The sequence below is a fragment of the Zootoca vivipara genome, chromosome 7 (genome assembly GCF_963506605.1).
Source record: "Zootoca vivipara chromosome 7, rZooViv1.1, whole genome shotgun sequence".
NCBI classification, from domain to species: domain Eukaryota; kingdom Metazoa; phylum Chordata; class Lepidosauria; order Squamata; family Lacertidae; genus Zootoca; species Zootoca vivipara.
Window position 1 is genome coordinate 23,563,833 of NC_083282.1, and position 27,111 is coordinate 23,590,943.

Here is a 27,111-nt window from a genome sequence, read left to right on the forward strand (position 1 = left end):
ATATAAGACGCCTGGGAGTATAAGATGACCCCCAACTTTTCCAGTTAAAATATAGAGTTTGGAATATACTCGCCATATAAGAAATATGACCCGGCGTATAAGATGACCCCTAACTTTTGAGAAGATTTTCCTGGGTTAAAAAGCAGTCTAATACGTATTTAAATCCAGGTCCCCCAAGCTGGAAGTCCAACAGACCACACTATTATTAGAGCATCTGCATCTTATAGATGATAGAAGTAGAATACACCTGTTTGGTGACACAGATAGATGGTCCTATTCCTAGGAAGTTTGGTATTGGAGGGTTTTTTGGGGGGAGGAGGGCGGTTGACAAACTTAAATCATTTAGGTCTGAAAACATTTACGGCTCATCGCAGAGACACACATATTTACTTGTGAACAAAACAGGCACCCTTTTATTAAATGTAAAGACACCACTTGAAAAATTCATAAGATCTGTTTCACACATTAGGAATTCAACCAGAAAAGTGTAGAGGGGGGAAAAAATGACAAAAGATTTGTTCTTACGGTTGATAAAAAATTTATACCAAGGCATTCAAGTAAAGTTACTTTCTGTGTTCTGATTTAATGAATCATTTGAGCAGTATCTGGCCGGGGTGACACTGATGTAAGGCTCACTGAAGCCTGCTCTAATGCCTACTGGTATAGCCTTCCCTGGGACAACAAAAGCAGAACAATGTGTCAGACTGAAGCAAGATCAAAGTAAGTGCAGTTCTGGGGATGCTGTGGGGCCGGCCTACAACACATCTGGATCTGTGAATGGCTGGCAAGCACATTGGCTGCCCTATAGACTCCAGTGACCCAGCAAGCCCGAAAGGAGAACCAGCAGTGCGGTAATAAACAGCCTTCGAAGTAAGATTTTCGCAGTCTTGTAATTCAAGCTGAAAGCCGTAGAAAGATTGCTCGATGGTTTCAACTCTTAACTAAAAGGTAGACCACGACATTTTTTATTTTTTAAAAAAAGCCACATGTGATTTCTTTTATATGTTTTTTTTTATAGACAGAACAACTAGTGCCAGTTTTTAAAACACAGTTCACAAAGTGCCTTTGGATGCTGTAAAACATTTCCTCCCGTCATTTAATTTTAACGGCAGGATCCGTGTGCTGATATTATGTTTTCCGCCCTACTGCTCTCCGCGAGGAGGCTGTGCAAGCGACTGCAGTAAATGCAAGAACCTCAAAACATAATAGTGCTAAGCACAGTCATCTCATAGCCGCTAGGACACCATGCCCAGTTTTCTGGGATCCAGTTGTATGTGCGGGGAGCTGAAGAGGGGCCCAAACGTTCTGCGATGCTAATGCTACACTTTGTTAGATTGCATCCCAGGTCTGTGCAATTCCTTGGATAACAAAGCGAGGGAACTAAATTTGAAACTTAGCTCATTAGGACCCTTAATTCATGCGGTCCCCAGGGCAAGTGTGTCAAAGAAGCTTTGGGGCAGGGGTCAGCAAACTTTTTCAGCTGTCCTTCAGACCTTGTGGGGGGCCAGACTATATTTTGAAAAAAAATATGAACAAATTCCTATCCCCCACAAATAAGCCAGAGATGCATTTTAAATAAAAGGACACATTCTACTCATGTAAAAACACCAGGCAGGCCTCACAAATAAGCCAGAGATGCATTTTAAATAAAAGGACACATTCTACTCATGTAAAAACATGCTGATTCCCGGACCGTAAGCGGGCCGGATTTAGAAGGTGATTGGGCCGCATCCAGCCCCCGGGCCTTAGTTTGGGCACCCCTGCTTTGGGGTATCAATGAAATATCTAAATCAGCAAGGCTGAACTAAAACAAAGAACAGCAGTTTTTCACCTAAGAAAGGGCCTAGCTGCGGAATCTGTTTCAAAAGCCAAGCTTTACTCTGGGAATATATAAAAGAAAAGGGGGCGGAATAAGAGCATGTGCAGAATGCATTGCCCTCCTCAGACTATCCCCACCTCCCGTCTATGGAGGGGAGGTAAAGCATTCTGGTGAGGTGGATATCAGAGGTCGTTTTAGAAATAACGTGTTGATTAAATGGAAGCGGAGAATGCTTACATAATCCAAATTAAAAGGCCTGCTTAAATCATGTAAGAGAATGCATAATTAAAGACACACACACACACACACACACACACAAAATGCTTGGGCAGAATTTGTTGACAATGTATATACCTGACACCAATTATAGCCAGGCAGCCTTGCAAATGGTACGTCAGCAGTTTTCATGTTTCACTGCTTTTGCTTGAGAAAAAGAGAGGACCTTAACATGCATTAGAAATATTTAAACCTGGGTCGGAGAATCTGTGATGCTCCAAACGAATGAATGAATGAATTCATTGTTATTATAATATGTGCTCCTTCATGGCTACCTTTAGACACTTATGGTTGCAAGGCACATGAAGCAACCACCTTTCCGGATTTAAAGCAGGCCTGATTTAAAGTCAGCACCTGGATGGTTGACCCAGCTAACTGGGAACCCATCACAAACCCCCCCGAGAGTGCTATCATGGAAGAAAGACAGAAGAAAAATGCACCCAAAAAATAAAAATAGACAGATATGGGTAGACGGCAAGGCAGCTTGCTAATGGCTGAAAGAACCAAAAACTATTCTCTCCATTTCCAAACCTAAGAAATTAACATTCTGCAGACTTTATGGGAAGGAAAGGCAATGCCCTATTTGACTCTCCAAGGTTACCCTCATGTCCTATCTATCTACTTTCTTGTCCCCACTGCAAGATGCTGGCAAGAGATAGCCAACAAAACCGGCCAGATTAAAGACTATGCCTCTCTTACTTAACCAGCTGACCACTCAGCAACACTGAAGCCCCTTAAGTGCTGTTGCTGCTAATAAACTTAACAAAAGATTGAGAAGAAATGAATTCAGTCGGAGTACTTACGCAGACAAAAGCACAATGGCAATCAGGGTCCATACGGGAGTTTTGTGAATAATATTTGTATTTGTTAACCTGGGGGGAAAAAGCACGAGTATTAACAGTTGTACTATTTCAGAAATTGTTAAGAGTGATGTAAAACCATAATAAGTCAACTTTTTATGTCACCTTTTTTTTTAAAGGGCTTGCTCACACTAGCCCACAAAATTATCTACAGCTAAAAGGTTCTATACATAATTCATCCAAACCAGGGTTATTTGATGAAAGAGGTATCATGTCAATGGCAATATAAGAAATGTAAAACTGCTTCCACTTTTCACATTCGATGGCAGCCTTTCAAGATGACAGGTGCCTTCTTTTTAATTGTTTACTATGCCCAGCACTAAATGCAAATTATGTCTTATGCTTAACTTATTACTAGTCATTTACTTACTCTACTTTATGTATCTTACAGTGGTTTTGTGAACCTCTCTGGGATTCTCTAAACTAAATACATTAGCCTGCCTTTCCTCCAAGGAACTTAAGGTAGATGCTTCTTCCCACAGACTATCCATTTTATCTTCATGACAACCCTATGAAGTAGATCAGTGTTTCCCAACCTTGGGTCTCCAGCTGTTTTTGGACTACAGGTCCCATCATCCATGACCACTGGTCTCGCTAGCTAGGGATGATGGGAGTTGTAGTCCAAAAACAGCTGGAGACCCAAGGCTGGGAAACACTGAAGAAGATAAAGCAGAGAGACAGAGGACTAAGGTCACCCAGCAAGCTACATGGCCCACAGAGATATGAACTGAGGTCTCCCCATGCATGTTCAGGCAAGAAAAGCAAATCATACATAAAATTAACATCTAGCACAGGGCATCACAATTCATACTTCCACAGCTGGAGTCTAGCTTGAGCAGAAAAGCTTTCTCAGCCCCAGAGCAACCTTCCAGGGGCCATATGCAGTAGTGCAGGGGGCCAGAGCCAAAACTGTGTAGAGCCACAAATGTAAATATTGCATTAGTACAGTAGACTAGTTTTGACGCACCCATCTCTACCCTCCCTTTGAATAAGCAAATGGCATTACCAGAGAAGTTCAAGGACATGTTCCATCCAGGCAATAAACACTGAAAGGATGACTGGGGAAGGATGTAACTTGGGAAGAATTTGCAGAATGGGGGAAATCTCAAGGGTTGGACAGAGAAGCTTTGGAGGACCACATCTAGCCCCTAGTCCTGAGGTTACCCACCCCTGGGTCTACTGACTCCTGCAGGACCAATATTACAGCACAATAAAAGTTTTTAAAGCGCCATAATTCCTCTCTTTAGAGTCATACCTATGTCTGGTTTTATTGATTTATTGAATTCAACCTTCGCTATCTTATGGGATATGTTTGGAAGAAGAAAAGGCTAAGCAGTAAATCCTACACAAATCTGGAGTGGAGTCCCTAAAACGGTTGGATGGCGCCTTGTATATCTCCTTCTGACAACTCCTGCAGCCAAGCTGGTGCCAAACATCTTGCTCTGCTTTCCTTTGGACCACATCAAAGATTGTCATCTGGGCAGTCCAGGCTCTCCATCGATATGGCCCAGGCTTGCGCCCCAGGAAAGTAACTAACGCTGCAGTTTGACATCACCCCCAGAGGCACACTCCATTGTCTCTAGAGACAGGTGGATGCCAACAATACTGTCCCTCCTCTCAAAGAAGCTCATGGTAGCACTCAGTGACAATGTTATGAGAACACAGAATCATAAAATCATAGAATTATATGAGTTGGAAGGGACCACGTGGGTCATCTAGTCCAACCCCCCACAATGCAGGAATTTACTACCTCTTCCTTCCTTTCCATCCCTCACCCCGCCACCCACATGGTTCTTTTCTACTCAGTTTGGAAAAGTACTCTGAAAATAAACTTCCAATATCATCTTGGAAAAGGCATACAAAATGATGGCACATATTATCTTTAGGAAAACATACAGAATTATCCTTAGTCCCTGAAGTTCAAACCCCACCCCCCTCGCTAAGGAGATTCTTGCATCCTGATCCTAATCAGATACGAAGCAGATCATCTAATGTTAATTAAAGCCGATGTGCAACTGACTAGAAAGTAAGTACCACTGAACTCCATAGCGATGTTTGAAATTAGCCAGGCGCCAGGCGCATTTTGCACCTGGCTTTTGACTACTTGTGACCAAGTGAAGATGCCTGGTTGCCAGGATGGCACCTGAAATCTCCACCATCTTCAGGTGCATGCCTAGGGATCATTGGACCTGAACTGTTTTCACATACTAATACTCCATCTTGTAGAATTCTATCAATACTATTTTATCTGAATTTCTGGAACCAAATTGCTATTTCTGTACAGCCTGAGCAGGAGCAGTCACCATTAAGAAAGAGAGGTTGGAATAGGCCAATATATACTGTATGTGGAATGTCCCTGGATCAAGTGACTTTTTTTTTAAGTTCTCAAAGCTCTTAACCTAGATCAAGGTTGCCAGCTGAACTTGCCAGATGTTTAATTGAGAATTAATCACAGTCAGTCCATCCTTTACCTCAAAATGGTAACTAGGCATCCTTTGCCCCAAAATGGCAACTAGACATTCCATTTTGGCACCTAGTTTATATATCTAAGTTTCTAACACTGCTCTGTAGGATTTGCTTCCAGGAAAACATCTTCAGAAGAGGGTTTGTTTTTTTAATTTTTAATTTTTTAAGGGCTTGTGGCAGTATGGAAAAAGCCCCCCTCTATGCATAGCGAGGCATACTTGCAAATAAGAGACGAAACAAAAGGCTGAAGGTCTGGACTCTATGCCGATGACAGTGCTAAACACTTACAAAGAAAGGCCTGACAGAATCACTTTGACAGGCAATTCATATGTAACCTTCCAGCTAATCGGCCCCGATGAGATACAATGGAAGAGACAGGTCCAAAAATCACTGGGGAGAACTCTGTCAAACAGCAGAGAATGCGGCTTTGTTTCGGTGCCCTACAAGGAGGCACTATTGATCACAGCTCAAGAAGGCATCATTCTCATACACAAACGGAGAGATGCAGTTATTTGTGTCAATTAACTCTCATTCAATGTCAGTATTGATTGGCAAGGTCTCAACACTAGTTGTTGCCATCAATATGCTCCTTACAGCGGAGACACCAGCAATCCGCTCGGCGGAACAAGGCAAGGCAGGTGCTGCATGGCTAGACGGGAGGAGGGACCGGGGCTCCTCAAGCCAGAAGCCGTCAGCTCCAACTCCTGTCACAGGACGTTTCTCACCTGCACAGCGGTAGCGAAGGAGCCGCTTCAAGAAGGATGCATGCAACCTACAGGTGTGAAGCCTTAAATAATGAAGAGCAGGGAAAGGGCAGTCGCTTTCGGAGACAAGCTGTGCGTCGACGCCAAGGCCTCAGAAGAGAAAGAAAGCTTTCAGGAAACAGTCAAGAGCATGTCCCATGTAGAAATGGTTCACTAGTTCTACCGGCTAACACTATTTGCCTCGGCGCGGCACAAGTCAACAGGGTGGAAAATAGAATTTCTCTTTTTTTAAAAGTTATTAGCCCACATCGCTTTGCTTTATGTCAGGCAAAATGCATGTGCCTTTCAAATGCAACGCCCCTGAAATGAAACACACCACAAACATTTGGTTGGAGGTGGCAAGTTTAACCAAGGCTGGAAGTAATGGTGGTTTCACTTATAACAATAATAATAATAATAATAATAATAATAATAATATTTGTACTCCGCCCATCTGACTGGGTTGCCCCAGCCACTTCGGGTGGTTTCCAGCATATATAATAGGAAAACATTAAACATGAAAAACATCCCTATACAGGGCTGCCTTCAGATGTCTTCTAAAGGTTGTATAGTTAACATCCAAATCATGTAAGGTAAAAGTGCATGTAATACGCCAAAGACCATTCATTCAGAGGTGAACATGGTTGGATTTCTGCCTTAGACCAAGTAGAGCACTAGCAAAACTAGCTGCCAGCTGGAAAGCTCTAAAGCAGAGTCAGGGAACCTACTGGCCTGCAGCTGTTCCTGGACTACTGTACAATTCTCTTTTGCCTCGGCCAGCAATAGTCAGGGATGATGGGGCTTTTAAGTCCTGCAGCATCTAAAGCAGAGCTTTCCAAACTTTTCAGGTTGGTGACACACTTTTTTGGACCTGCATCATTCCGCAACACAGTAATTCAGTTTTGCATCATTTCCAACCAATTTTACTAGCAAACTGGAGGTTAAACTAACCCTTTCCAGCCCTGGGAAGAGTGTGGGGAGCGTTCGTGTGACACACCTACACACTGCAGCCGACACACTAACATTTGGAAAGCTCTGATCTAAAGGGCTACAGGTTCCCCAGCCATGACCTAAAGCTCTACTCCTCTTCTTCCACTCGGCAAATTCCGAGTCCAAAAAAACAAGTCAAGAAATATTGAGCACCGTTTTTATTTTTATTATCTCGCTTGCAAACTTCTTCATTTGGCTTCTTTATTCCGTAAACGCCCCCCCCCCCCTTTCTACACTCTTCAACAAAATGACCCAGATGGCTCTGGAGATTATTTGACATCTCAGCTTTCGTAACAAAAGCATACAGGCACTGAGGGACTTTGCTTAGGAAGAACTATAACTGTTCCTAAAACGTCTCCAGAGAACTCTTTAGTGTACTTCCCAGCAGTGGTGATTGAATAAAATGGTGCACAGCCGAGGATGAACGGCACACGCTCCTTTAAAAACCAATGGAGCTGAAAATGGCTGTTGCTCAGTTCACCACACGCTCTTTTAACTGTCGTTGGGGGCGGGGGGGTTGTTGTTTGTTTTTGTAGCTAAATTCCCCTTCATAATGAACCATGTGTTTTTAGAGCAGGGCTTCTCTCAGACTCAAACACACAAAAGGAATACCTTTCTTACCACCATTATTCTTTTAATTCTTGCTTTGCTATCACCACACTCCCTTTTAGCCACGTACTAAACTGTAATTAATGAGGGTTTTCACCCAACAAGTGCCGACGGTTTTAATTTTAGTCACAATTAGTCTTCACGAAGGATTATTGCTGGGCATCATGAATGGTGAACCGGCGGCCCTCTAGTTGTTATTGGACTCAAACCCTCTTCAGCTCCTGCCAACACGGCAATGGTCAGGGGTGATGGGGGTTGTAGTTCAACAATACCTGACAGGCCACAGACTTGGGCTTCCTCCTGACACACAATTTTACCTATTGCCTTTAATTTCTGGAGCTAAATGGATGCAGCATTGCATTATGACAGTTTTCTGCAAATCCATTTCCAATCACGGTTGCAAAGGAGGTATCTATGGTTAGCAAAAAAACAAAAACAAACCACCAGTGCCGAAATAATGCATAATGCACAATGGTTTGCTTCCAGAATGCAAGAAGGCAGTTAGGAAAGCAGATAGCATTAAGATTGCATGAGGTCACTGAAGGTGGAATACAGTCATACCTCGGGTTAAGTACGCTTCAGGTTGAGTACTTTCAAGTTAAGTACTCCGCCGACCCGTCTGGAATGGATGAATCCACTTTCCATTACTTTCAATGGGAAAGTTCGGTTCAGATCAAGTACGCTTCAGGTTAAGTACGGACTTCTGGAACCAATTAAGTACTTAACCTGAGGTACCACTGTACATTGATTATTGCCTTCATTTTATGGATCAATGGTCTCATTAGACCAGGGTGTTTTTCATCGTCTGGAATGGATGAATCCACTTTCCATTACTTTCAATGGGAAAGTTCGCTTCAGGTTAAGTACGCTTCAGGTTAAGTAGGGACTTCCGGAACCAATTAAGTACTTAACCTGAGGTACCACTGTAATATGTTCTTAAAGTTGATCCTTCCTCTCTCTGCCTCCCTTCAAAGGAAAGGCAACCTTAATTTCCACGTCAACACAAACCACCATAATCCATCACAACCCATAGCTGATAAAAACCAAGTGTACAGGTCACCAAAAATACACTGAGCAGAAATACACTCACCTACTGCTCTTTTAAACTTTTAAAAATATTTTAAGACTTAGAATGTTCCATATTATGTCCATTTTGGTTTGCTTCTCCCAAAAATTCATGGCACACAGGGCTAACAATCGTGTGGTCCCTGGGATTCCTCTTCTAAGCTCTCCCAAGTGCTCCCTCCCTGCCACACGGCTGTGTAGGGCCTAAGCAGATCCATGACATCAGGGCAGCTAAGCCAATGGCATCAAGAGAGGTGGGGCAGGCAGAGGGGTCATAGGTTGAAGAGGAGACCATAAAAGTGAAAACATCAAAAGAAGATGCAACGCGAAATGCAGAACAGTTGGGGAAGATTCCAGATATACCCAAACACATGCTCTTTGCATTCTGACAACATGATGCCAGGCTACGGATTATATTGCTAACCAGTGAGCTCTAAACAAGCGATTAAATAATTTTATTGCTATCATTTATTTCTCACTCACCTACCATAACATGTTATAGGTGGCTTACTACTTAATTAAAAAAGGAACAGTTGCATCATTTTTCAAGAATGAAAAATGATGAGGTTGTGTTCTTCCTCTCCCCTGACTACTCTCTCTCTCTCTCTCTCTCTCTCTCACACACACACACACACACACACACACACACACACAAAAACCAGTCCCTTTCAAAGCAGCAACCTCAGCATAATTCACAGTGAAGTCTTTATTTTTGTGCTTAAAAAATCTCCGAAACGTAAACACCAGAAACTCTGCAATCAGAATATACAAACTGCAACTGCCTTCATGTGCAGCTTTAATCTAATGAATTCAGACAAGATTACTTTTAGGATCACAGTAATATTCTGATATATTTGCTTACTTTAGTTTGCAGAGGGTGGGGTTTTTTCATTGCATTGGTAAGGACACATTGTGAATATGAAGACCGATATTGAAGCAACAACAACAAAGCCAACACAGTTTCCTAAACCTTTGAAACCAAGGACTAGAAGCTTGATTTTAACATGCAAAACAAAAGTAAGAAAATTCTGAGTAAAGGTATCAGATTATGATGGGCAAGATGCCAGATTTTACACTCCAAATTCACATAATCACTATTATTTCAGATCTGTATGCTAGGTAAAATAAGCATGCTTTTGAATACATAGGAGCCGGATTTAGCCTTCAGCCACCCTGCTTTGGGAAACTTGGCCAGACACAATGACCCACAAGTAGCATTCCAACTTTAGGATTCTAATTCTTTACCCATGTTCTCACAATAAGGTATCATAGCTTGCCACTCACTGGTGCCAGTTAAGAATCATAGAATCATAATAGAGTTAGGGCCACAAGTGTCATCTGGCCCAACCCCATGCAATGAAGGAATCTTTTGCTCAATGTGGGCCTCGAACCCACAACCTGAAGATTAAGGATCTCATGTTCTACCGACCGAGCTATCTCAGCTCTGAGAGACTTTTCTGCTTACCTGAATGTCTTAACAAGATCTTTAAGTTCACTGTATACATCCCCAAGAGGAATCCGAAGAGGGCCCAAAACAGCAGGCAAACTGGAAAGAAAGCAAAACCAGGCCATTTATTAGCGAATGTACTCCCTTCAGAACACTGGTCATGAATGGTAAATTTAAAAAACTCTTTAGCTTTGCTGGACTTTAGCCGACGCTCGCAATTGAGTCTCACCCCTTAAGCGATTCCCCCCATTCAACAAATGGCTCCCTTCTGGGTGTCTGAACAGCAGGTGTGAAAGAGGTACTTACACTTTTTGCAGCTTTTCAAGGACAATCCGTGTCCGAATCTGCTGTTGAGCTTTAGAATCTACAAGCGGGAGGGCGGGGGGCCACTGATGATCACCCTACAGGGCACAACAAAAGTATTTTTTGGGGGGTGTGACATAAAATATATTTTTAAAACTGCACAGGAGGGCCATAGCTCAGTGGTAGATCATCTGCTTTGCATGCCAAAGGTCCCAGATTCAACCCCCAATTTCTCCAGGTAGGGCTGGCGAAAATCCCTGCCTGAAACCCCAGAGAGCCTCTACCAGTCAATGCAGACAATGCAAAGCTAGAAAGACCAACGTTTATTTTATTTATTTGAATATATTTATTGATTTTTTTTACAACAGCACAACATAGAGAAAAACAAAGCACAAAACATAATAGAACAGAACAATAAGCGTAATAAAACAGAACAAGAAACATAATAGATACAAAACATAACAAAATATCAACATTACAACAAAAACAACAATATTTTCCATCAATCTTATATCCCGTATCTTTGTCGACTTCCTCCATTCCCTCCCAACTACGTTTCTATATATCACTTCCTTAGTAATGAAAGACTAACGTTTAACATACGAAGCTGCCTTATACTGATTCACAGCAGGGTTTCCCAAACTTGGGTCTCCGGCTGTTTTCGGACTACAATTCCCATCATCCCTGACCACTGGTCTCACTAGCACCAGTTGGCAAAAACTTGGGCACAGATGTAATGTAGACCATTTTCAGTTCCAAAAAGGGAAGCAGGGGGTGGGGTGGAATTTGCACGTGAGAATGAAGGACGGTGCGTGAACAGACAGGAGGCAGGCGTGCACCCAAGGCGCTGCCTCTAATCTTTTACCTTCATTGTTACATCTGTGTTATTCTTGCCGTATTTACACTAATCTAACACACACCTCAATTTTCAAAACCTCAAAACCCCCCAAAAGTATCTGCTGACGAATGTAAACGCGCCATCAAATCTAATGCGCGCCCTGATTTTCACTGCATATTTGGGCCAAAAAAAGAGGTGTGCATTACATTCGAGTAAACACGGTATTCTTATTATTCGGCTTCTATGCACAGAGCTCTTTCATAAATCAATGTTTACAAAAAGACTGCTTTTTGGGGACTGATGGATGCATGTCTGTAACCCAGACATCCCCAGACTTCGGTCCTCCAGATGTTTTGGACTACAATTCCCATCATCTCTGACCACTGGTCCTCTTAGCTAGGAATCATGGGAGTTGTAGGCCAAAACATCTGGAGGGCCGCAGTTTGGGGGTGCCTGCTGTAACCAGCCAATTTCTCTGGCAAGATACTTACATTGTCATTGCTGTGATGCTGCTCCCCTCTCGACAGGGCTCCCAGATCTTCTTCGCCTAAGGCAAAGTTTCCTCTGTAAAATTCCTGCACCTTTAACTCTAACTGCGAGGTCTCTTCTTTCAGTTTCTCGTAGCTGGGTATAGGTTTTGCTGCTGGACTCGAGGCCTTGAAAGGCAACGGCTGGCTCAAAGGGTTCTGGGTGCCTCTCTCAGAAGCGGCCTTGTTAGGTTCGTCGACACTCTCTAAGTCATCCTCGTCAAGCTCCTCCTCTGCCTCACGGCCAGCTGCCAGAGAGGGCTGTGGTGCATAGGTGACCGCAGCATCGCTGCCGTGGAGGAGCTTCGCTGTCTCCTCAGTCCTCCATTCGGTAAAGGTCTGCCTCAGCCCTTCTAGCAAGCTACATTTGGCAGTGAGGGGGTTGGCTGGGCCTTCCAAGCTAGGCTTTGCAGTCTGTTTCGATTTGGCAAGCAACCTTTTAAACAGTTCTGCCCCTTTTGGGCTCACACCCAGGAAAACGACTTGCGAGCTGCTGGAGCTACCTCCAAAGCCTTCAGAGAGCCGGACAGTTTCAGCAGTAGGACTGGATAAAGAAACAGGAGCTCCTTTAATCTGAGAGCTATCCAGAACATGTTCTTTTCCTCGACTGTCTAATTTGCACTGACTTAACTGCTCTGCGGCATCATCAACGAAGGCATCTGCATTGGTAGGTTTGGATTGTGCTCTCCGCATGCACTTCTCTTTGAGAATACCCTTCCTGGGCAATGGATGGACACTCTTTTCTTGCAGAACAGAGGAGACAAATTCTTGTTCGGCCTCACTGCTGCTCTCACTGTCTACGCTGAAGTCGCCCTGGGTTGCTGCTGGGAGAGGGTTTTCAATGTCTAATGTGTTGATTGCTTCATTGACTAATTTCACTTCCTTCCCAGAGTGGCCACTGTTGGGGGAGGGGGGAGCAAACAAATATAAAAACACGTTGACAAAATAAAAAAGGATAAAATAAGGGAGAGGAGGATCTGGCAGCTATAAAAGCATCACAGCAACTTTCAGCGTGGCTGCCCCCATTCTATGGAACAGCATCCTGTTGAGATATGGAAGACACATTTTCTGCAAAAAACTGATTCATTTTTTGCAGGCTTTCCTAGCTGAGTGAAAAGGTTTCTGCCTTAGGTGTTCATTTTGCATTGATTCTAAACCCATCTTCATGTTTTTTTAAATTTGTTCTTGTCACTATTTTAGTTGTTTTTATGGTATGTCTTGAAACATGTATGTAAAGGGCAAGCCATAAATCAGGCATAGGCAAGCTTAGCACTCCAGCTGTTTTGGGACTACAACTCCCATCATCCCTGACCACTGGTCCTGCTAGCTAGAGATTATGGGAGTTGTAGTCCCAAAACATCTGGAAGGCCGAGTTTGCCTGTGCCTGCCATAAATTAGTAACAAACAAATCAACAAGCATGTTTATTAACTAGAGATCTGAAGAGAGGGAAGATTTTCACATTCGTGTCAAGTGTGCTTTCCTAGGGAGGGAGTTACATTGAGTACCACCACTGAGAAGGCTCTCTCTCTCTGTGCCATTATCTATACACTTTTCACAGATTCATAAAATTGGAGAGCTGAAAGGGACCCCCCTGCAATGCAGGAATCTTCTACCCAATGTAGGGCTCAAACCCACGACCCTGAGAAGCACCCATTATGCAATTTTTAATAGCCGTGGGTTCCTCCAGAGAATCCTGGGAACTGTAGTTTGTTAAGGGAACTGAGAGTTGTTAGGAGACCCTCTCATAGAGCTGCAAGTCCCAGAGTTCCCTCGAAAGAAAGACGGATAATTAAACCACTGTGGGAATCGTAGCTTTGTGAAGTGTTTCCTAACAACTCTCCAGACTTAATGAACTACAGTTCCCAAGATCCTTTGGAGGAAGGCATGGCTGTTTAAAGTGGCATGTTACTGCTTTAAATGTGCCATGCAGATGGGACCTCTCTCTCCCTAGCTGCCACCTGCCTCGCTTTAGACGGCAGCGTCACCCAGAGAAGAGCCCCAGATGATTGATGCTTTCTGCCAATGGGAAGCTGATGTGGAGGCAGGCGTTCCCTCTCAAGTACTGTATTGGCCTGCATATAAGTCACACTCCCCCCACCCCAAATTCTGACTGTGAAAAGTTAAAGTGCGGCTTATATTCGGAACCGAACGCTGCATGCGCGCCTCCTGGCACTACTGCCCTGAACAGGGGCCTGCCGGTGCCGGCTTGGGGAGGTAGTGCCGGGAGTGCTGGGAGGCGGGCATGCAGTGTGCTCGAAACCGAGTGCCAGTGCCGGCTTGGGGAGCGGGACGCCCAGTGCCGGCCAGCTGTCCCCCCCCCATCCCCTGTTCAAGGAGGTACTGCCGGGAGGCGGGTAGCACCCGCAAATAAACCCTGAATTTTAAAGGTGTGGCTTATTTGGGGTGTGTCTTATATTCAGGCCAATAAAGTAATTTTGGGTGTGGGGACAAAGTGTACCTCAGCAACTGGACCTTTGAGAAACACCAGTTTCATAAATTTCTGGATTTGTAAAGAAAGGGGTTTCGTAAAAAAACGAATAAATAGATCCTAACTATTTCTATGACAACAAGCACGACACAGATCCTCCCTGCTCCCAGTGATATACTAGAAAAGCAACTGCTGTGAAATTGCATTCTGCTCTAGATGCAGACGAAGTAACGACCACTAGAAACCAAGCAAAATGAAACCACTGAAACATGCACACACAAAACCCACCACAGATTGCAGATCCGGCCAAAGCTTTCTCTCTCCTTTTAAATAAATACAAAACCAGTGGATCTACCCATTTGACATTTTACCTGGAGATGTAAGCAAGCTTTCGGCACATATAATTGGTCCCATTTCAGTTACAAAGGAAGTCACAAACAAAACCCCGATGCTTCGGGCCCGAGAGCAAACACTGTGCTTGTGTCATGTTTCAACAGGTCTGATTGTGCCGCAGCACTAGGGGCAGCTGTAAATCATACAGATCAAACAGACCCTTCGCCATCACAAAAGGGGGAAACAATCAAGGCAAACAGCACTTTCTGGAGGCCTGCAAGAGCCGCGGCCGTGTGACTGAAGAGAACAGGAAATCAAAGACTTCTTCCAACCAGATTGTGGATACATAAATGAAACCACCATTTCTACCGTACCTTTCCCCATCCTTCAGCAATTCAATGGCTGGTGGCCTTGGAAAAACAGAAAACAAAGAGCATTTTAGAAATTAAATTGATTTTGAGCAATGATTCGAGAACTGGGGTTTACAGCTAGAGTAGTCTGGCAATGATTTAAAAGGTTTATCCTAGACCTGTAGAGTTGTAAGGGGCCCTGGGGATCATCTAAGTCCAACCCCCTGCAATGCAGGAATAGGCAGCTGTCCCATACGGGGATCAAACCTGCTAGCTTGGCATTATCAGCATGGTGCTCTAACCAACTGAGCTATCCAGGCTGGTAAACAACATTAACCCACCTAAGCAGATCCAATCATTTGGGGAGAGGAGAGCCACTGCTAATGGTCAATTCTGACCTGCAAGTTTACGTGCCTACATGAATAGGAAGCGTCGGAATAAGTTTGAAAACCATACAGCATGTTTACTCAGAAGTAAGTCCCGCTGCTTCCACTGGTGCTAGTTATGCATGTTTAAGACTGTAGCTTGAATCTTCAAATAGTTGGGCTAAGAACGGTAATAGACGATGGGGCGGGGCAGCAGCCCTTATCTGACCTCCAGGAAGGTGGGTCACTGCTGCTGATTGCTGCAGGAAGAGTGGGAGGGGCAAGGGGCTGGTCAGAAAGGTGCAAACTCACTGGTAATGGAACCAATATGGTATTGACCATCACCCCATCCTGCTGTCTGCTACTGGCTTTGAATGTATCGGGAGAAAACAATCCTAGCCAGAAATGTTTTTTGCATCATTCCAACTGCTCAATTTGGATCTGATGGCGATGGGGCGTTATTATGCTGGAGGTGATTCCAAAGGCCATGGAAGAACAAGGCTGCTACAGGTGAAAATATGCTCTTACAAAGGTTTTTCTTTGGGGGGGGGAATCCTTAAAGTATTAAAAGAATACCTAAAACTGGTGCTCAGCAGCTCTTTCTGATATGACTTTGTGATATGTCAGGAGTTGTCTTCATCTCCGTGCTATTTTGTCTTTAGAAAAACCCATTTGGGTGCAACTATTCCTGGATCATGGGACGCGGGTGGCGCTGTGGTCTAAACCACTGAGTCTAGGGCTTGCTGATCGGAAGGTCAGCATTTCGAATCCCCGCGATGGGATGAGCTCCCATTGCTCGGTCCCAGCTCCTGCCAACCTAGCAGTTCGAAAGCATGTCAAAGTGCAAGTAGATAAATACCCTCCGGCGGGAAGGTAAACAGCGTTTCTGTGCGCTGCTCTGGTTTGCCAGAAGCGGCTTAGTCATGCTGGCCACATGATGCAGAAGCTGTACGCGGGCTCCCTTGGCCAGTAAAGCGAAATGAGCGCCGCAACCCCAGAGTCGTCCGCAACTGGACCTAATGGTCAGGGGTCCCTTTACCTTTATTCCTGGATCAAGGACTGTATGTGTTGGCAATGATTTTTTTGCAATGTGTTTAGCATCACTATTGGCTGGGAGGTGGGCAGGTTTCTAAAGCTGGCATCATTTAAAATAAATGAAAAAGCCTTGCAGCAACATACTTTTGGATACTGCACTTATCTCGGAATAACATCATGCAATTCAAGTGAAGGAGGTTTACTTTTTTGGTCTGAAAGCACAAAAAGAAAATGTTCTTCCAACTTCTGGAATTCAGAAATAATCTATTCGGGACTGATACCTAGGAACAGATTATTAGTTCTTATTTTTTACATCAATATCCACATGTGTTATCTGGAACTGTCCTTGAATAAGGTGGTGGGTTTTTTTTTTTTGTATTTCTGTGACATTTTGCCTCCGAATAGGGACATGCCTTGTGAGATGGTGACACCCAGTGGCAACGTGGTTATTTGCAAGTCACAATTTTTCTCTTTAGCCTAGTCAGATTCCTTTCCTACCTCCTAGGTTGACTACGTCTACTCTAAGAGTCTATTAGGAATGTGTCCTGTTTCCAAAGCCTGAATCACAGTCCCCTTTGGTATTGTTGCTAAAATTAGGACAGCTGCTCTAATAAGATTAGGCAAGGTAATCCTGCCTTTAAAAAGACAGATAGATTCGAGATGGGGCCTGATCAAGCAGAGCTGGAAGGAGCAGACCTAATGCTCACAACAGGAGGCAGATCCTGGGGGGACACATAGCCTCCTACTTTCCAAAGGGTTTCACAAGACCCAACAAACAGCTGGTCATTAGGCCTTGGAAGCCTATGTGCATATAGACAGTGGCGGAGTTTCATGCTCTGGCACTGGGGGGGGGGGGCGGAGAGCAGGCGTGGCGGGGCTGGCGCGCATCCCAGGGGCGTGGTGTGCCGCTTGGGGCGGGGCACGCCGCCTGCAGGGGCGTGGCACCCAGCATGGTCGGGGGGGGGCAGCCGCGATGGCACCCTACCGGGATCACGCTGCCCGGGGCGGTGCACTCCCCCCACAGTCCTCTTCCTCTGCCAATGCATATAGATTTGCACTGCTGATCAGATCAGCCCGCAAACCACATTTCAACTGAGCCATTACCTGTCCCAGACCCGACAAAACTCTGGCTTCAAAGTCACCAGCAAAACCATTCGTCCAGGCTGTTAATCTGCCACATATATGAAATCAGGTGTAGGGTGGGTGGTCATAGGCATGGCTTGGCCAAAATGGCCACATGGAGAGGCTTTTGCAAGCGAGTCAGAGGTTTGCTACCCTCTGCCTTAGCTGGATCTTCCTGAACCAAGTTCCTCCCTCACCTCTTTAAATACAGTCATGCAGTTCAGCTAGATTGACCATGCTTAAGAGGTTAATAAGGGTTTGAGCCTGCTAGTGCACCTGAATAGCCAGCTGGAAAAAAATCTTCTCCATCCCTGGACTACATCTTTTAACAAAGGGTATTATCTTGAAACGCGCTAAAAAGAAAAGAATAGTGTATTTTTCTACACATATTTTTGGTGTTGTTTTCCTTTCAACTGATGCCCAAGAACAAAACCCTGGGCCTAGCCAAACAACATTATCCAATTACCTTTCTTCTTCTCGCAGCCACACAGGACTTTTTGAAATCTGAGCTTCGAAGTATTTTGATGCTCTGTAGCAGAAGTTACTGCAAAAACACTGCCCCCCCAAAAGAGAATAGCAAGTGTCATTTTCATACTTAACAAAATAGATACAAACTTGATAAAAAACTTTGATAGATTGGTGAGTGTGAAGAATCAGCTAACACACTGAATACAGATTAACATTTTAAGACCAGTTGCTAAGAACAAGAAGTCGGATGCAATGCAAGAGCAATTATTCTCTGCCTCTGAGTTCCAATCTAGCCATGTGTCACAAAGCTCAGCAAATCAGCTTGGACTGACTTCATTACGCTGCGAGTTGCTCTTTCTGTGGCTCTGAACTGGTAGGGCATGAAGAGGTACTTGGCAAAGGAACTTAAAGAGCTGAAGAAGCCAATAGCAGCAAGAAACAGCAACCCAGAACCTTGCATGTAGCCAGCATTACACCTCTAGAGGCTTTGGCAACACTGAACCAATTTCTTGCAAAACAACAATAAACGAAGAAGTGATAATGTAACAAACAGCGTTTAAACTTACCTTTCTTTCAGTAATATCATACACTTTGTTTGTTTTGGTTGATATTTTGTACCTTTGTTTTGGCACCTAAAAAAAAATCACAAACACAGTTTTGCTAATGTGTCAATGCTTCCTTTAGCATTCCTCTCCTCTAAAATAATATTCCATAATTAGCACTAGTGACCTAACCACATGATGTTGAACTGAGCTTCTCAAACCACACTTCTGAAAATTGCTGACAATTTTTGTTTGAATGCATTTGAAGTCTTGAGATGTGGAGAGCAACATGCTGTCCCCCTGTGATCTAAGCTATATAATTTTTTTAAAATACAAATCCTTAGCCCCTGTAAGAAAAGCCAAATACCTGAATTGGACACAACAGTGAACTATGGTGCATTGTTATGTACATGAGCCTTGTGCTCCTCTGGCACAACTGCAAGATCAAAAGCTTTTGCTTCCATTTTTGACCAACCATAGTTTAGCATTACATCCAAAACCTTAACTATGGCTAATATTAACTATGGTTTATTGAAACAAGCCAGCTTTATAAACCAAGGTTTGAAGTTGGCTTGTTTGGGTAAATCATAATTAAGACTAACCACATTTTGTCTGAATTCAAACCTAATGCTAAGCTTCAGTTAGTTGAAAAAAGAAGCAAAAGCTTTTGATCTCCTCCTCTTGGCCACATTGGGAAGGGAAAGGGGGCACCCAAGCTCACTGACACACAAAGGTGGCCAATGTGCAAACAGACTCAAGTCTCCTGCTTTAATTACCGCGCTGTTTTAATGGGATTGCTTTATTGCGTATTTTAATTATGGATCTTTTTATGTTGACGTTTTGATGAGATTGTTTTATTGTTTATGTTAATTGGGCATTTTGATTATGGATGCTTATATTTAATGATTGTTTAATTGGGTTTTGTTCTTGTAAACTGCTTTGGCATTAAGTGGCATAAAAATTAAATAATCATCTAAAGCTGTGGAGCCCTGGGTTCAAATCCTCACATAGCCAATTAGCTTACTAGGTGACTTTGGCCAAGCCATTTCTCTCAACCAACCTTCTCCAACATGGTGCCCTACAGAATTTCGAACTATAACTTCTATCAGCCCTAACCACTGGCTATGCTTGGCTGGAACTGATGAGAGTTACAATCCATATTATCTGGAAGGCACCAGTTTACGGAAGGCTGATCTGCACAAAGTTGACCAAGGATTCTTGTCCATACATCAGTGAAGTTCAGTTGATCAGACACCACATTCCAACACAGAAAGACAGATGCAAAACTGCAGAAATATAAAGAAGCCACTCATAGATTCTTACATTCTGTAGCCTCTTTCGGCATATGGGGTACCCACACAACTTGATAATAAATCGTTCTTCCACAACATCCTTATAGTGAAGAGGTGTTATAATCTTCCCCTGAAAATATGAAAACACACAGGCGTAAGTTACAGGGTACTGCCTTGAAACTCAAAACAAATCAAAAGTTTAGAAAAGGAAAATGCATTTTCGAGAAAACAAAGCAGCAGAAAATTGGAAAAGGCACAGAAACTGCGAACAATCTTTTAGATTCTGTCTAAAAAAATTTTTCTGAATGAAAACAAAGGTGCAACAACTGCTTTTCCTCTGACAGGATGGAACAGAACAGAGACTGCTTAAAATATTTTGCATAAATGATGCACATCTTCCAGCTGCCATCACTTGTGGTGCTTATATGCATGACTATGTAATTATGATTACTCAGAAGTCACATTTTCTTCAATGAGGCTTATTTCCAAGTAGGTGGCTGTAAGATTCAACTTAGGGTCGCCCAGCAAGAGTGCAATGTACCTTGCTCTCTTAGAAGGGTTTTAAAGAATGAAACATTAAGTTCTGAAAATGCCATAAAACATTAGTTGTTTTGTCTGTTTTTCCAGGAAATCATTTTCATGGAAATCCATGGAGTCTCCCACCAACACCCGAAGGAAAGGTGCCTTAGATTGGGCTGCCAGAATATGTGGGAGCCCTGAAAACGAAGAGTCTGAGTTACAAATAAGAAAGTCTCCTGTTTCAGACTCATCTCCATGATGAGCTCATTGTGCAGCCTTAGAGAAGTTACTCTCTTCCCACTTCAGTGCATCTATCTGCAAAATTGGGGAACAAAAAATGCCTTACAGCAGTGATGGGGAACATCAGGCCTGCAGAGGTGGGGGGCAAACTCTAGGTCTCTCTCTGGTCCTTTGAGCTTTCCTCATACCATGTCCCTTTTCTACAAGCCACACCCCTTGCTGGCACTGTTTCACACAGAGTGTTTTTGCCTGTCTAGGATTGGAAATCTTGCAAGTACCACTCTGGGAAAAGCTGGTCTTACTTCAGGACCATCTACAGTGTGCCATATTTTTTAAATTCCACCCTCAAGCTTGTCACACTATTTCCTGTTTTAAGCAAAACAAGATCCCTCCTTTGTCCCAACTTTGCTACCATATCCTGCCTTAATGAGCTACACGATTTAACTAAAATCAGAGAAACTTGGGTTAGCCACAACTCGTCTGCAAGTTTCTAATAGGTTTATGCATCTCTCCATGAAAATTGAAGGGGCAAAGAATGCAAACGTAAGATGCGCCTTTGATTTTAATGGGACTTGCACTGGAACACAGCATGCTTTCATTCAGTAAGCCTCATTTAAAACAGTGGGGCTCATTCCTGAGCAAACACAGAAGTGCATTGCTAAGCGTCTGCAAACTAAGTCTGGACTGGGTTGAGTGTGCACATGATATACAGAAGGCTGGCAAAAGCTTATCCAACAGTAACAACAAACTTTTTGAAACACAAAGCAGTATAAAACGTGCCAAGAAAAAGAGGACGTACACAATCCACAAGGAATTCTTCTGTGATATCTTCTTCCAACAGACGTTCGACAACCTGCAAGGCTTTTCGCTCAGCCTCAATCTTCTTTCTAATGGCAGCTTCAAGTGCCGCCTTCCTACAAGAGAACAAATTAGCCGTATGAATAACACAAGGTATAGGAAACCTGCGGCCTTGCAGATGTTGTTGGTTTAACAGTACTTGGTTTAACTATGCTATGTTTAGAGATATGATACCTTTGTGCAGCATCTTCATTTTTCAAAGCACTCGACTGTTTATTTCCTAAAAATAATAACATGCAAACAAATGATTATATTGACTTAAGACATTTGGGGAAGACCTTTCATGAGTCTCTTTTCAAAAAGTGTGCTTTCATACATTTTAATACATTTAGTACATTGGTGTCTGCTTACAGAAGTTTGTGAATTGTATTATAGAGGTGTCTGGAAACGGAAATTCTCTATAATTATGGGGGGGGGGAAGCTGAGTCTACACTGCAGAAGCACATCATAAAGCATATGGAAACTTTTGCAATTTGTCTTTGGTCGCATGTGTGATTTTAGAATGAACTTTTACCAGCTGCAAAGATGACTACTTGCCCTACAGGACAAGAGTCCACTAAGTGCCAATTAATATATTTGAACCATTATCACATACACAGTCTCAGGACAGGAAAACTGTGGGAAAAAGTGATTTTTACATGTTTACTGCCCAGGCTTGTTTACAGAAGGCCATCGTAGCGCAAATTAGCATACTGAATGCACAGATGGAAGATGGGTAAGCTAAAAGGCTATTATAGTGTGCACTCATAAACAGAATTGAAATACTTTACAGGACCAATCACTTCATTGGTAGAGTTGCCAACTCTCTGCCCCGGTGTTGCTCCTTTAAGTGGCAGCCTCAGAGGCCAAATTTAAGCAAGTGATGCTTTCTCCTTCCATCTCTGTCAGGAAAAGTGTCACGGGTTAAAATTTGTTCCAGTCCCCTGTTAAAGGGCCAAGACTAGGCTAAGCAGTATTTCAACATTTTGAAGAACAGTTTGCGTGAGTGTATTTATTATACCTAAGAAAATGGGCATCACCTTACACATTTGACCCATAAGAGAATCCTGTTCACATGATGAAACCCTGCTGTTTCTCTAACGCCACCCTTGTAATTTGAGGTCCTACATTTTATTTTGGCAAGGCCGTTTTCTGACAGCCGAGTTCAGCAGGTGCTGTGCATATCTCCTCATGTAGCTGTGGGCAAATGCTGAAAAGCACCGCCAAGAGGAGGGAAAGTTGATTAATTCACCATATATATGCAGCGCTTTCTGCTTAGCTACGGTCTGGCCAGATTCGAGTACATGAGCCATGCAAGCTTAATTGAAAGCAAGTCCTATTAGCTATGTTGGGTGAGCTTCCCCTGCCCCAGATGAACTGGCAAAGGACTACAGGTGCGCAACACAGAATCCTGTAGAGTTTGAAGGGGCCCCAAAGGGTAGTCTATCCTATTCCTATCCCTCTGCAGTGTGGGAACCACAGCTGAACGAATCATCCCTGGCAGATGGCCACCCAACCTTGATCCAAGGCATGATGTTTGCAGAGGAGCATTTCCCACAGGAAACAGTAGTAACTTTATAGGGAATTGCCCTCTTAACAGTGTAAACCTATGCCCCATCTGTCCAAAGCAGAGACCCATCCTGTTCAATGGTGGTCGCTTCCTAGGAAAGCAAGCCCAGTGTTAAAAACCGAAGCACACAGCAAAAGGTGTGTAAAGGAGTTTGGGTGGACTTAGCGGGCGCCAGGCATGCATGTAAATCCTAAAAAATGAGTAAAAATTCTCGATCAACTGTAGTTCTGCTCACCACACCCACTAAAAAAAAAGTAACAACTTGGGGGGCTATCTCTCCCCCCCCGCAAAAAAGCTCAACTTCCCCAACAAAAAATAATAAGCTGCCAACGTGAATAAAATATTAGAGGGGGGCAGGTAAGCTTTTTGAATGGCAATGCCCATCAGCTTGGGGGGAGGCCTGACCCCCTCAAATATTTTATGGGGGGGGGCTGAAGGGACCCGGGCCCCCAAGGAGAAGATTCGCGCTGTTTGTGTACGTGTAGCATGGGGGGCATTTTCTCCCCACACCTCCCCCCCCGGAATTCTTTCGCCTAGCGGCCACCCCTCAAAAAAGCCGGTTGGTTCATCCCTCCCCGTTCGCCACGCACGCACAGGAAGCGGGGAGGAACGGCCCACGGAAAGAAAACGGGGGTGCGCGCGTGCAGCGCCGTCGTCTCCCGTTTACCTGCGCGATGGCGGCTCCTGGCCTGGGCGGCGCTCCGCGGCTTCTCTTCCGCCATCGCCGCCTTTGAGCTCTCAACCGCCGAGGTGCTGTTAGGCCACGAGTGGGTGGGGCGGCGTTTCTGCTGCTGCTGCCGGCGGCCGCCGCAGCTTTCGCCACAAGGCCTAGTGGAGGTTGCTGCGGGGCTGCTCCTTCAGGTAAGCGGAGTCGTCTTTAATTCATGGTGGGCTGACAATTAAAAAAGAAAAAAGAGATAGAGAGAAGGAGCGGTGGTGACTCAGAAGCAGCAAACCCGTTTCTCTCTGTTCATAGTTGGGTCTTCCAGCGGGGTGGTGTGTTGTTTTTTTGGACTACACTTCCCATCATTCCTGGCTACTGGCTCTGCTAGCTAGGGACGATGGGAGTTGTGGTCCAGAAACCCAAGTTTGGGAAACCTTGCTTTGTAAGCAACTGAACTCCCAGTTTCTTTTTCACTTTAACCGTTGGGGTATCTTTTTTTTTTAACTGCTTCAAATGAAACATAAAAGGACCCCTCTCGCATTTCTCTCTTCTTTTTTTAATTGCATAAAAATAAAAAAGGGGTGTGGATGTGCCACAGCAGCGCTCAGCAGAACTGTAATAATATGCTCCGTAGGCTGCAGTAAGCCTGAGGCGTGCCCCATTTAATTCGGATTAAGAGGGCTTGAAAAGCTTCCCTTTTAAGTAGGAGAGCAATGGATGTGGAGGCTGCCTTCCCACCACCTCCATTTGCCAGGACAGATGGGAGTCTATTTGAGTCTATTTGGAGAGCACCAGGTTTGTGAGAGGCTGCTTTGGGATGAATTCATTACGGCGGTCCACTTCATCAGACAAATCTTCGAGGCTTCGTAGTTGAGGGGATTGAAAGGCATAAATAGTACAGATAACGGCAATAATGGTTAGCGCTAGGACCTACGCAGGATCTGTATGCTAACCCTTTACAACAGCAGTGATGATATAACAGCCTAGCTGATGGTTCTTGGTTAATGAACATCTGCAGTGGAGAAGGAAGCCGTTGTCTCTATTCAGGCCCAAATAAATAAAGTTGAACTTGTTGATGAATTGATTAGTTCACATTAGGACCTGCCACTGCTTGGGCTCCCTGCAGCTTCCAGCGTCGCTCAACTGCTCACTGGTGGGCCAAAAAAAAAATGGTAATGGAGGCATAGCTTGCCACCACGTAAATCTGCAAGCTAATTGGTTCTCTGGCCATTAACAATGTTGCTGCCTGGTAAATAAATGCGTGGTAGGGAGCATGACGACCGCATTGCCAAGCGGTCCTAGTGATGGCTGGTGGGAGAGCCACCCTAGTCTGCCCTGCTGGGGCACATGAGCCCTAAAAAGTACCCCAAAATGCCTGGTTTGTCTGGAGGCTTGGAGAAGTGGGCATGGATAACCAACATCTGCAGATACTGCTGACTAAAACTCCCATCATTCCATAGCATTGGCTATTGTTGGCGGCAACTGATGGGAGTCCCAATAACTGGAGGGCATTATGTTGACCCCTCCTGGTGTAGGCAATACGGAGGTAGATGGACCAAGGGTGTGATTTGATATACCTACCTTTGCTGACTTACTCAGTAGTTTTCTAGCTGGTCTGTCCATAACTTTCTGTTGGAGAATGTCAGTTGGAGGGAAAAGAAAAAAAAGACATTCAATCAGTTCTGATTTAGGTTAAAGTGAGTCTCATTCAAGTCTTTCTTTTAAATTTATGATAGAGTCCTTGAAGATCAGGAAATAATGGCTGAAGATGAACTTCGAGACATCATTCAAAGATGTGTAAGTGATTGTTTTGCTTGTGAAACTACCAAACGGCAAAACCTATAGAAGAAACTTCTGGGGGCTGCAAGCCAGTGGGGAATGGGTTTATGCATTAGGTAATATCCAACCACACAAAACTCAGAGGTTTCTGTGCACATCTGTCTAGGCAAACGAGGCATTGTCATAGTTCAAGGGTGCATCCCAGCCAGGCAAAAGCATTCAAGGAGGATGTGATCTGTTGCTAGTGAGAGTGTGGCTTAGGGAGAATCCTGAGGGGTGGGTCGAGAGGCCAGGATGTTGTCTCTGGGCTTGAGTTTCCTCATCCTTGCTCTACAGGTAACACAGTACAACATTATTTGATCGTCCACTCTGTTATTCTGTTTGGGGACTGTTGCTACTACCCTCCATTTGCCAAGCAAAAGCAAAAACACTTTATGTTGAAACCTTATCGATAGGCAGTAGTTTGAAGAAAATAATAATTCTAAAAGGCTGTGCTTTGGGAAAAATTCAAAGGACCGTATTCAATTCACTCATTCCACTAGGGAGAGCTTGCACAAGGATTCCTGCTACTGAAGGACTTTTCCCTCCTCTCCTGCTACTGTGTCCTCCCCAAATATTCTGGGTTGGGAGAACTCCAAGGGAGAAGAGGGGAGATTGTTTTGTCAGCATGAGCATTTGGGGCTGCTTGAGGGAACAATCCCCTTAGTGCTCCATTGAATATGACCATAAGTCTCTGGACTTGCTGTCAGATTTCTTCTGTATGTGACTTAAAGAATCTTGTTTGGCCTAATACGGAATCAGTATTGCATCGTGAAGCTAAAGTGTTGTGCGTTTTAATTGCATATTGTAAATTACAATGGGAAACATATTCTAGCAAATTCTGGAAGAAGAGGATTTCAAAGGGGAAGACTTCAACCTTTTTCAAGTTGCGGGACAGAAGTGCTTTGAAGAAGGATATGTCGCCGATGTACTGGAAGTTGTTCAAAATGAGAAAAACAGGGTGAGTTAAAATACATGTCTGTGTCATAACTACTAAAACCAGCTGGAGCTAACTGTACAGATTTTGGCACGCACGCATTGCTTGAGCAATAACATTCAATTGCATTTCTTTGGGACATCCAGGCTCACTCCCCTTTGCCACCAAGGCAAGGGAGCCTTATTAAAACGGCTGGAATGAAGGGAATTGACCCGTATGACTGACTGGGCTTCCACCCTGTGGCCTGACAGTTTATAAACTTAGGATGTCGTGGGAATTTTCCACACATGCCTGTGTTCTGAAATGTCACTGAGCCAGACCAGGTGTCAAAAGACCATTTGACCTTCAGGGCAAGACAGTAGGATAAACTTCATCATGGCATCCCTGGCTTGTCTGTTTTTTGCAATGCTTCTGGGAGGCTAATCCACACCGCTCTTCTAAAATGTGCTGCCCCCCCCCACTGGACTACGGGGCCTGCCTTTTTCCTTTCATCCAGTTAGGCGATAGATCGAACACTCCGTGGCATCCACCCCTCCTGTGTTGCTTTGTTTTGGGACTAGTCTCTCTCTTGGGTGGAAGATTTCTGTTTTTGAATTGCACCAAAACATAAACTAAAAGGAGATTACAGCAAGGAGGCATTCTTCTGG

General features: G+C 44.1%; 2 protein-coding genes across 3 annotated transcripts in view; one reads left to right on the plus strand and one right to left on the minus strand.

The window, feature by feature from the left end:
* The window catches only part of RPAP2 (RNA polymerase II associated protein 2), a 52,057-nt gene extending 28,239 nt beyond the window's left edge, over positions 1–23,818 (minus strand). Inside the window, exons 1-11 of one of the 2 annotated variants that reach the window (XM_035124008.2) lie at positions 23,713–23,818; positions 21,671–21,716; positions 21,438–21,552; positions 19,911–20,009; positions 18,612–18,677; positions 18,044–18,132; positions 15,080–15,115; positions 11,908–12,841; positions 10,582–10,676; positions 10,294–10,374; positions 2,899–2,967 (exon numbers count right to left, since the gene is read on the minus strand). In XM_035124008.2, coding sequence (XP_034979899.2) covers positions 2,899–2,967; positions 10,294–10,374; positions 10,582–10,676; positions 11,908–12,841; positions 15,080–15,115; positions 18,044–18,132; positions 18,612–18,677; positions 19,911–20,009; positions 21,438–21,552; positions 21,671–21,716; positions 23,713–23,767 — 1,685 coding nt within the window. In that variant the 5' untranslated portion in view covers positions 23,768–23,818. The remainder of the gene's footprint in view (positions 1–2,898; positions 2,968–10,293; positions 10,375–10,581; positions 10,677–11,907; positions 12,842–15,079; positions 15,116–18,043; positions 18,133–18,611; positions 18,678–19,910; positions 20,010–21,437; positions 21,553–21,670; positions 21,717–23,712) is intronic. The other variant, XM_035124009.2, reaches the window with a different exon arrangement.
* GLMN (glomulin, FKBP associated protein) overlaps positions 23,776–27,111 on the plus strand; it is a 29,553-nt gene continuing 26,217 nt past the window's right edge. Inside the window, exons 1-3 of the mRNA XM_035124010.2 lie at positions 23,776–23,906; positions 25,446–25,506; positions 26,363–26,488. Of these exons, the coding sequence (XP_034979901.2) occupies positions 25,468–25,506; positions 26,363–26,488 (165 nt within the window). The 5' untranslated portion in view covers positions 23,776–23,906; positions 25,446–25,467. The remainder of the gene's footprint in view (positions 23,907–25,445; positions 25,507–26,362; positions 26,489–27,111) is intronic.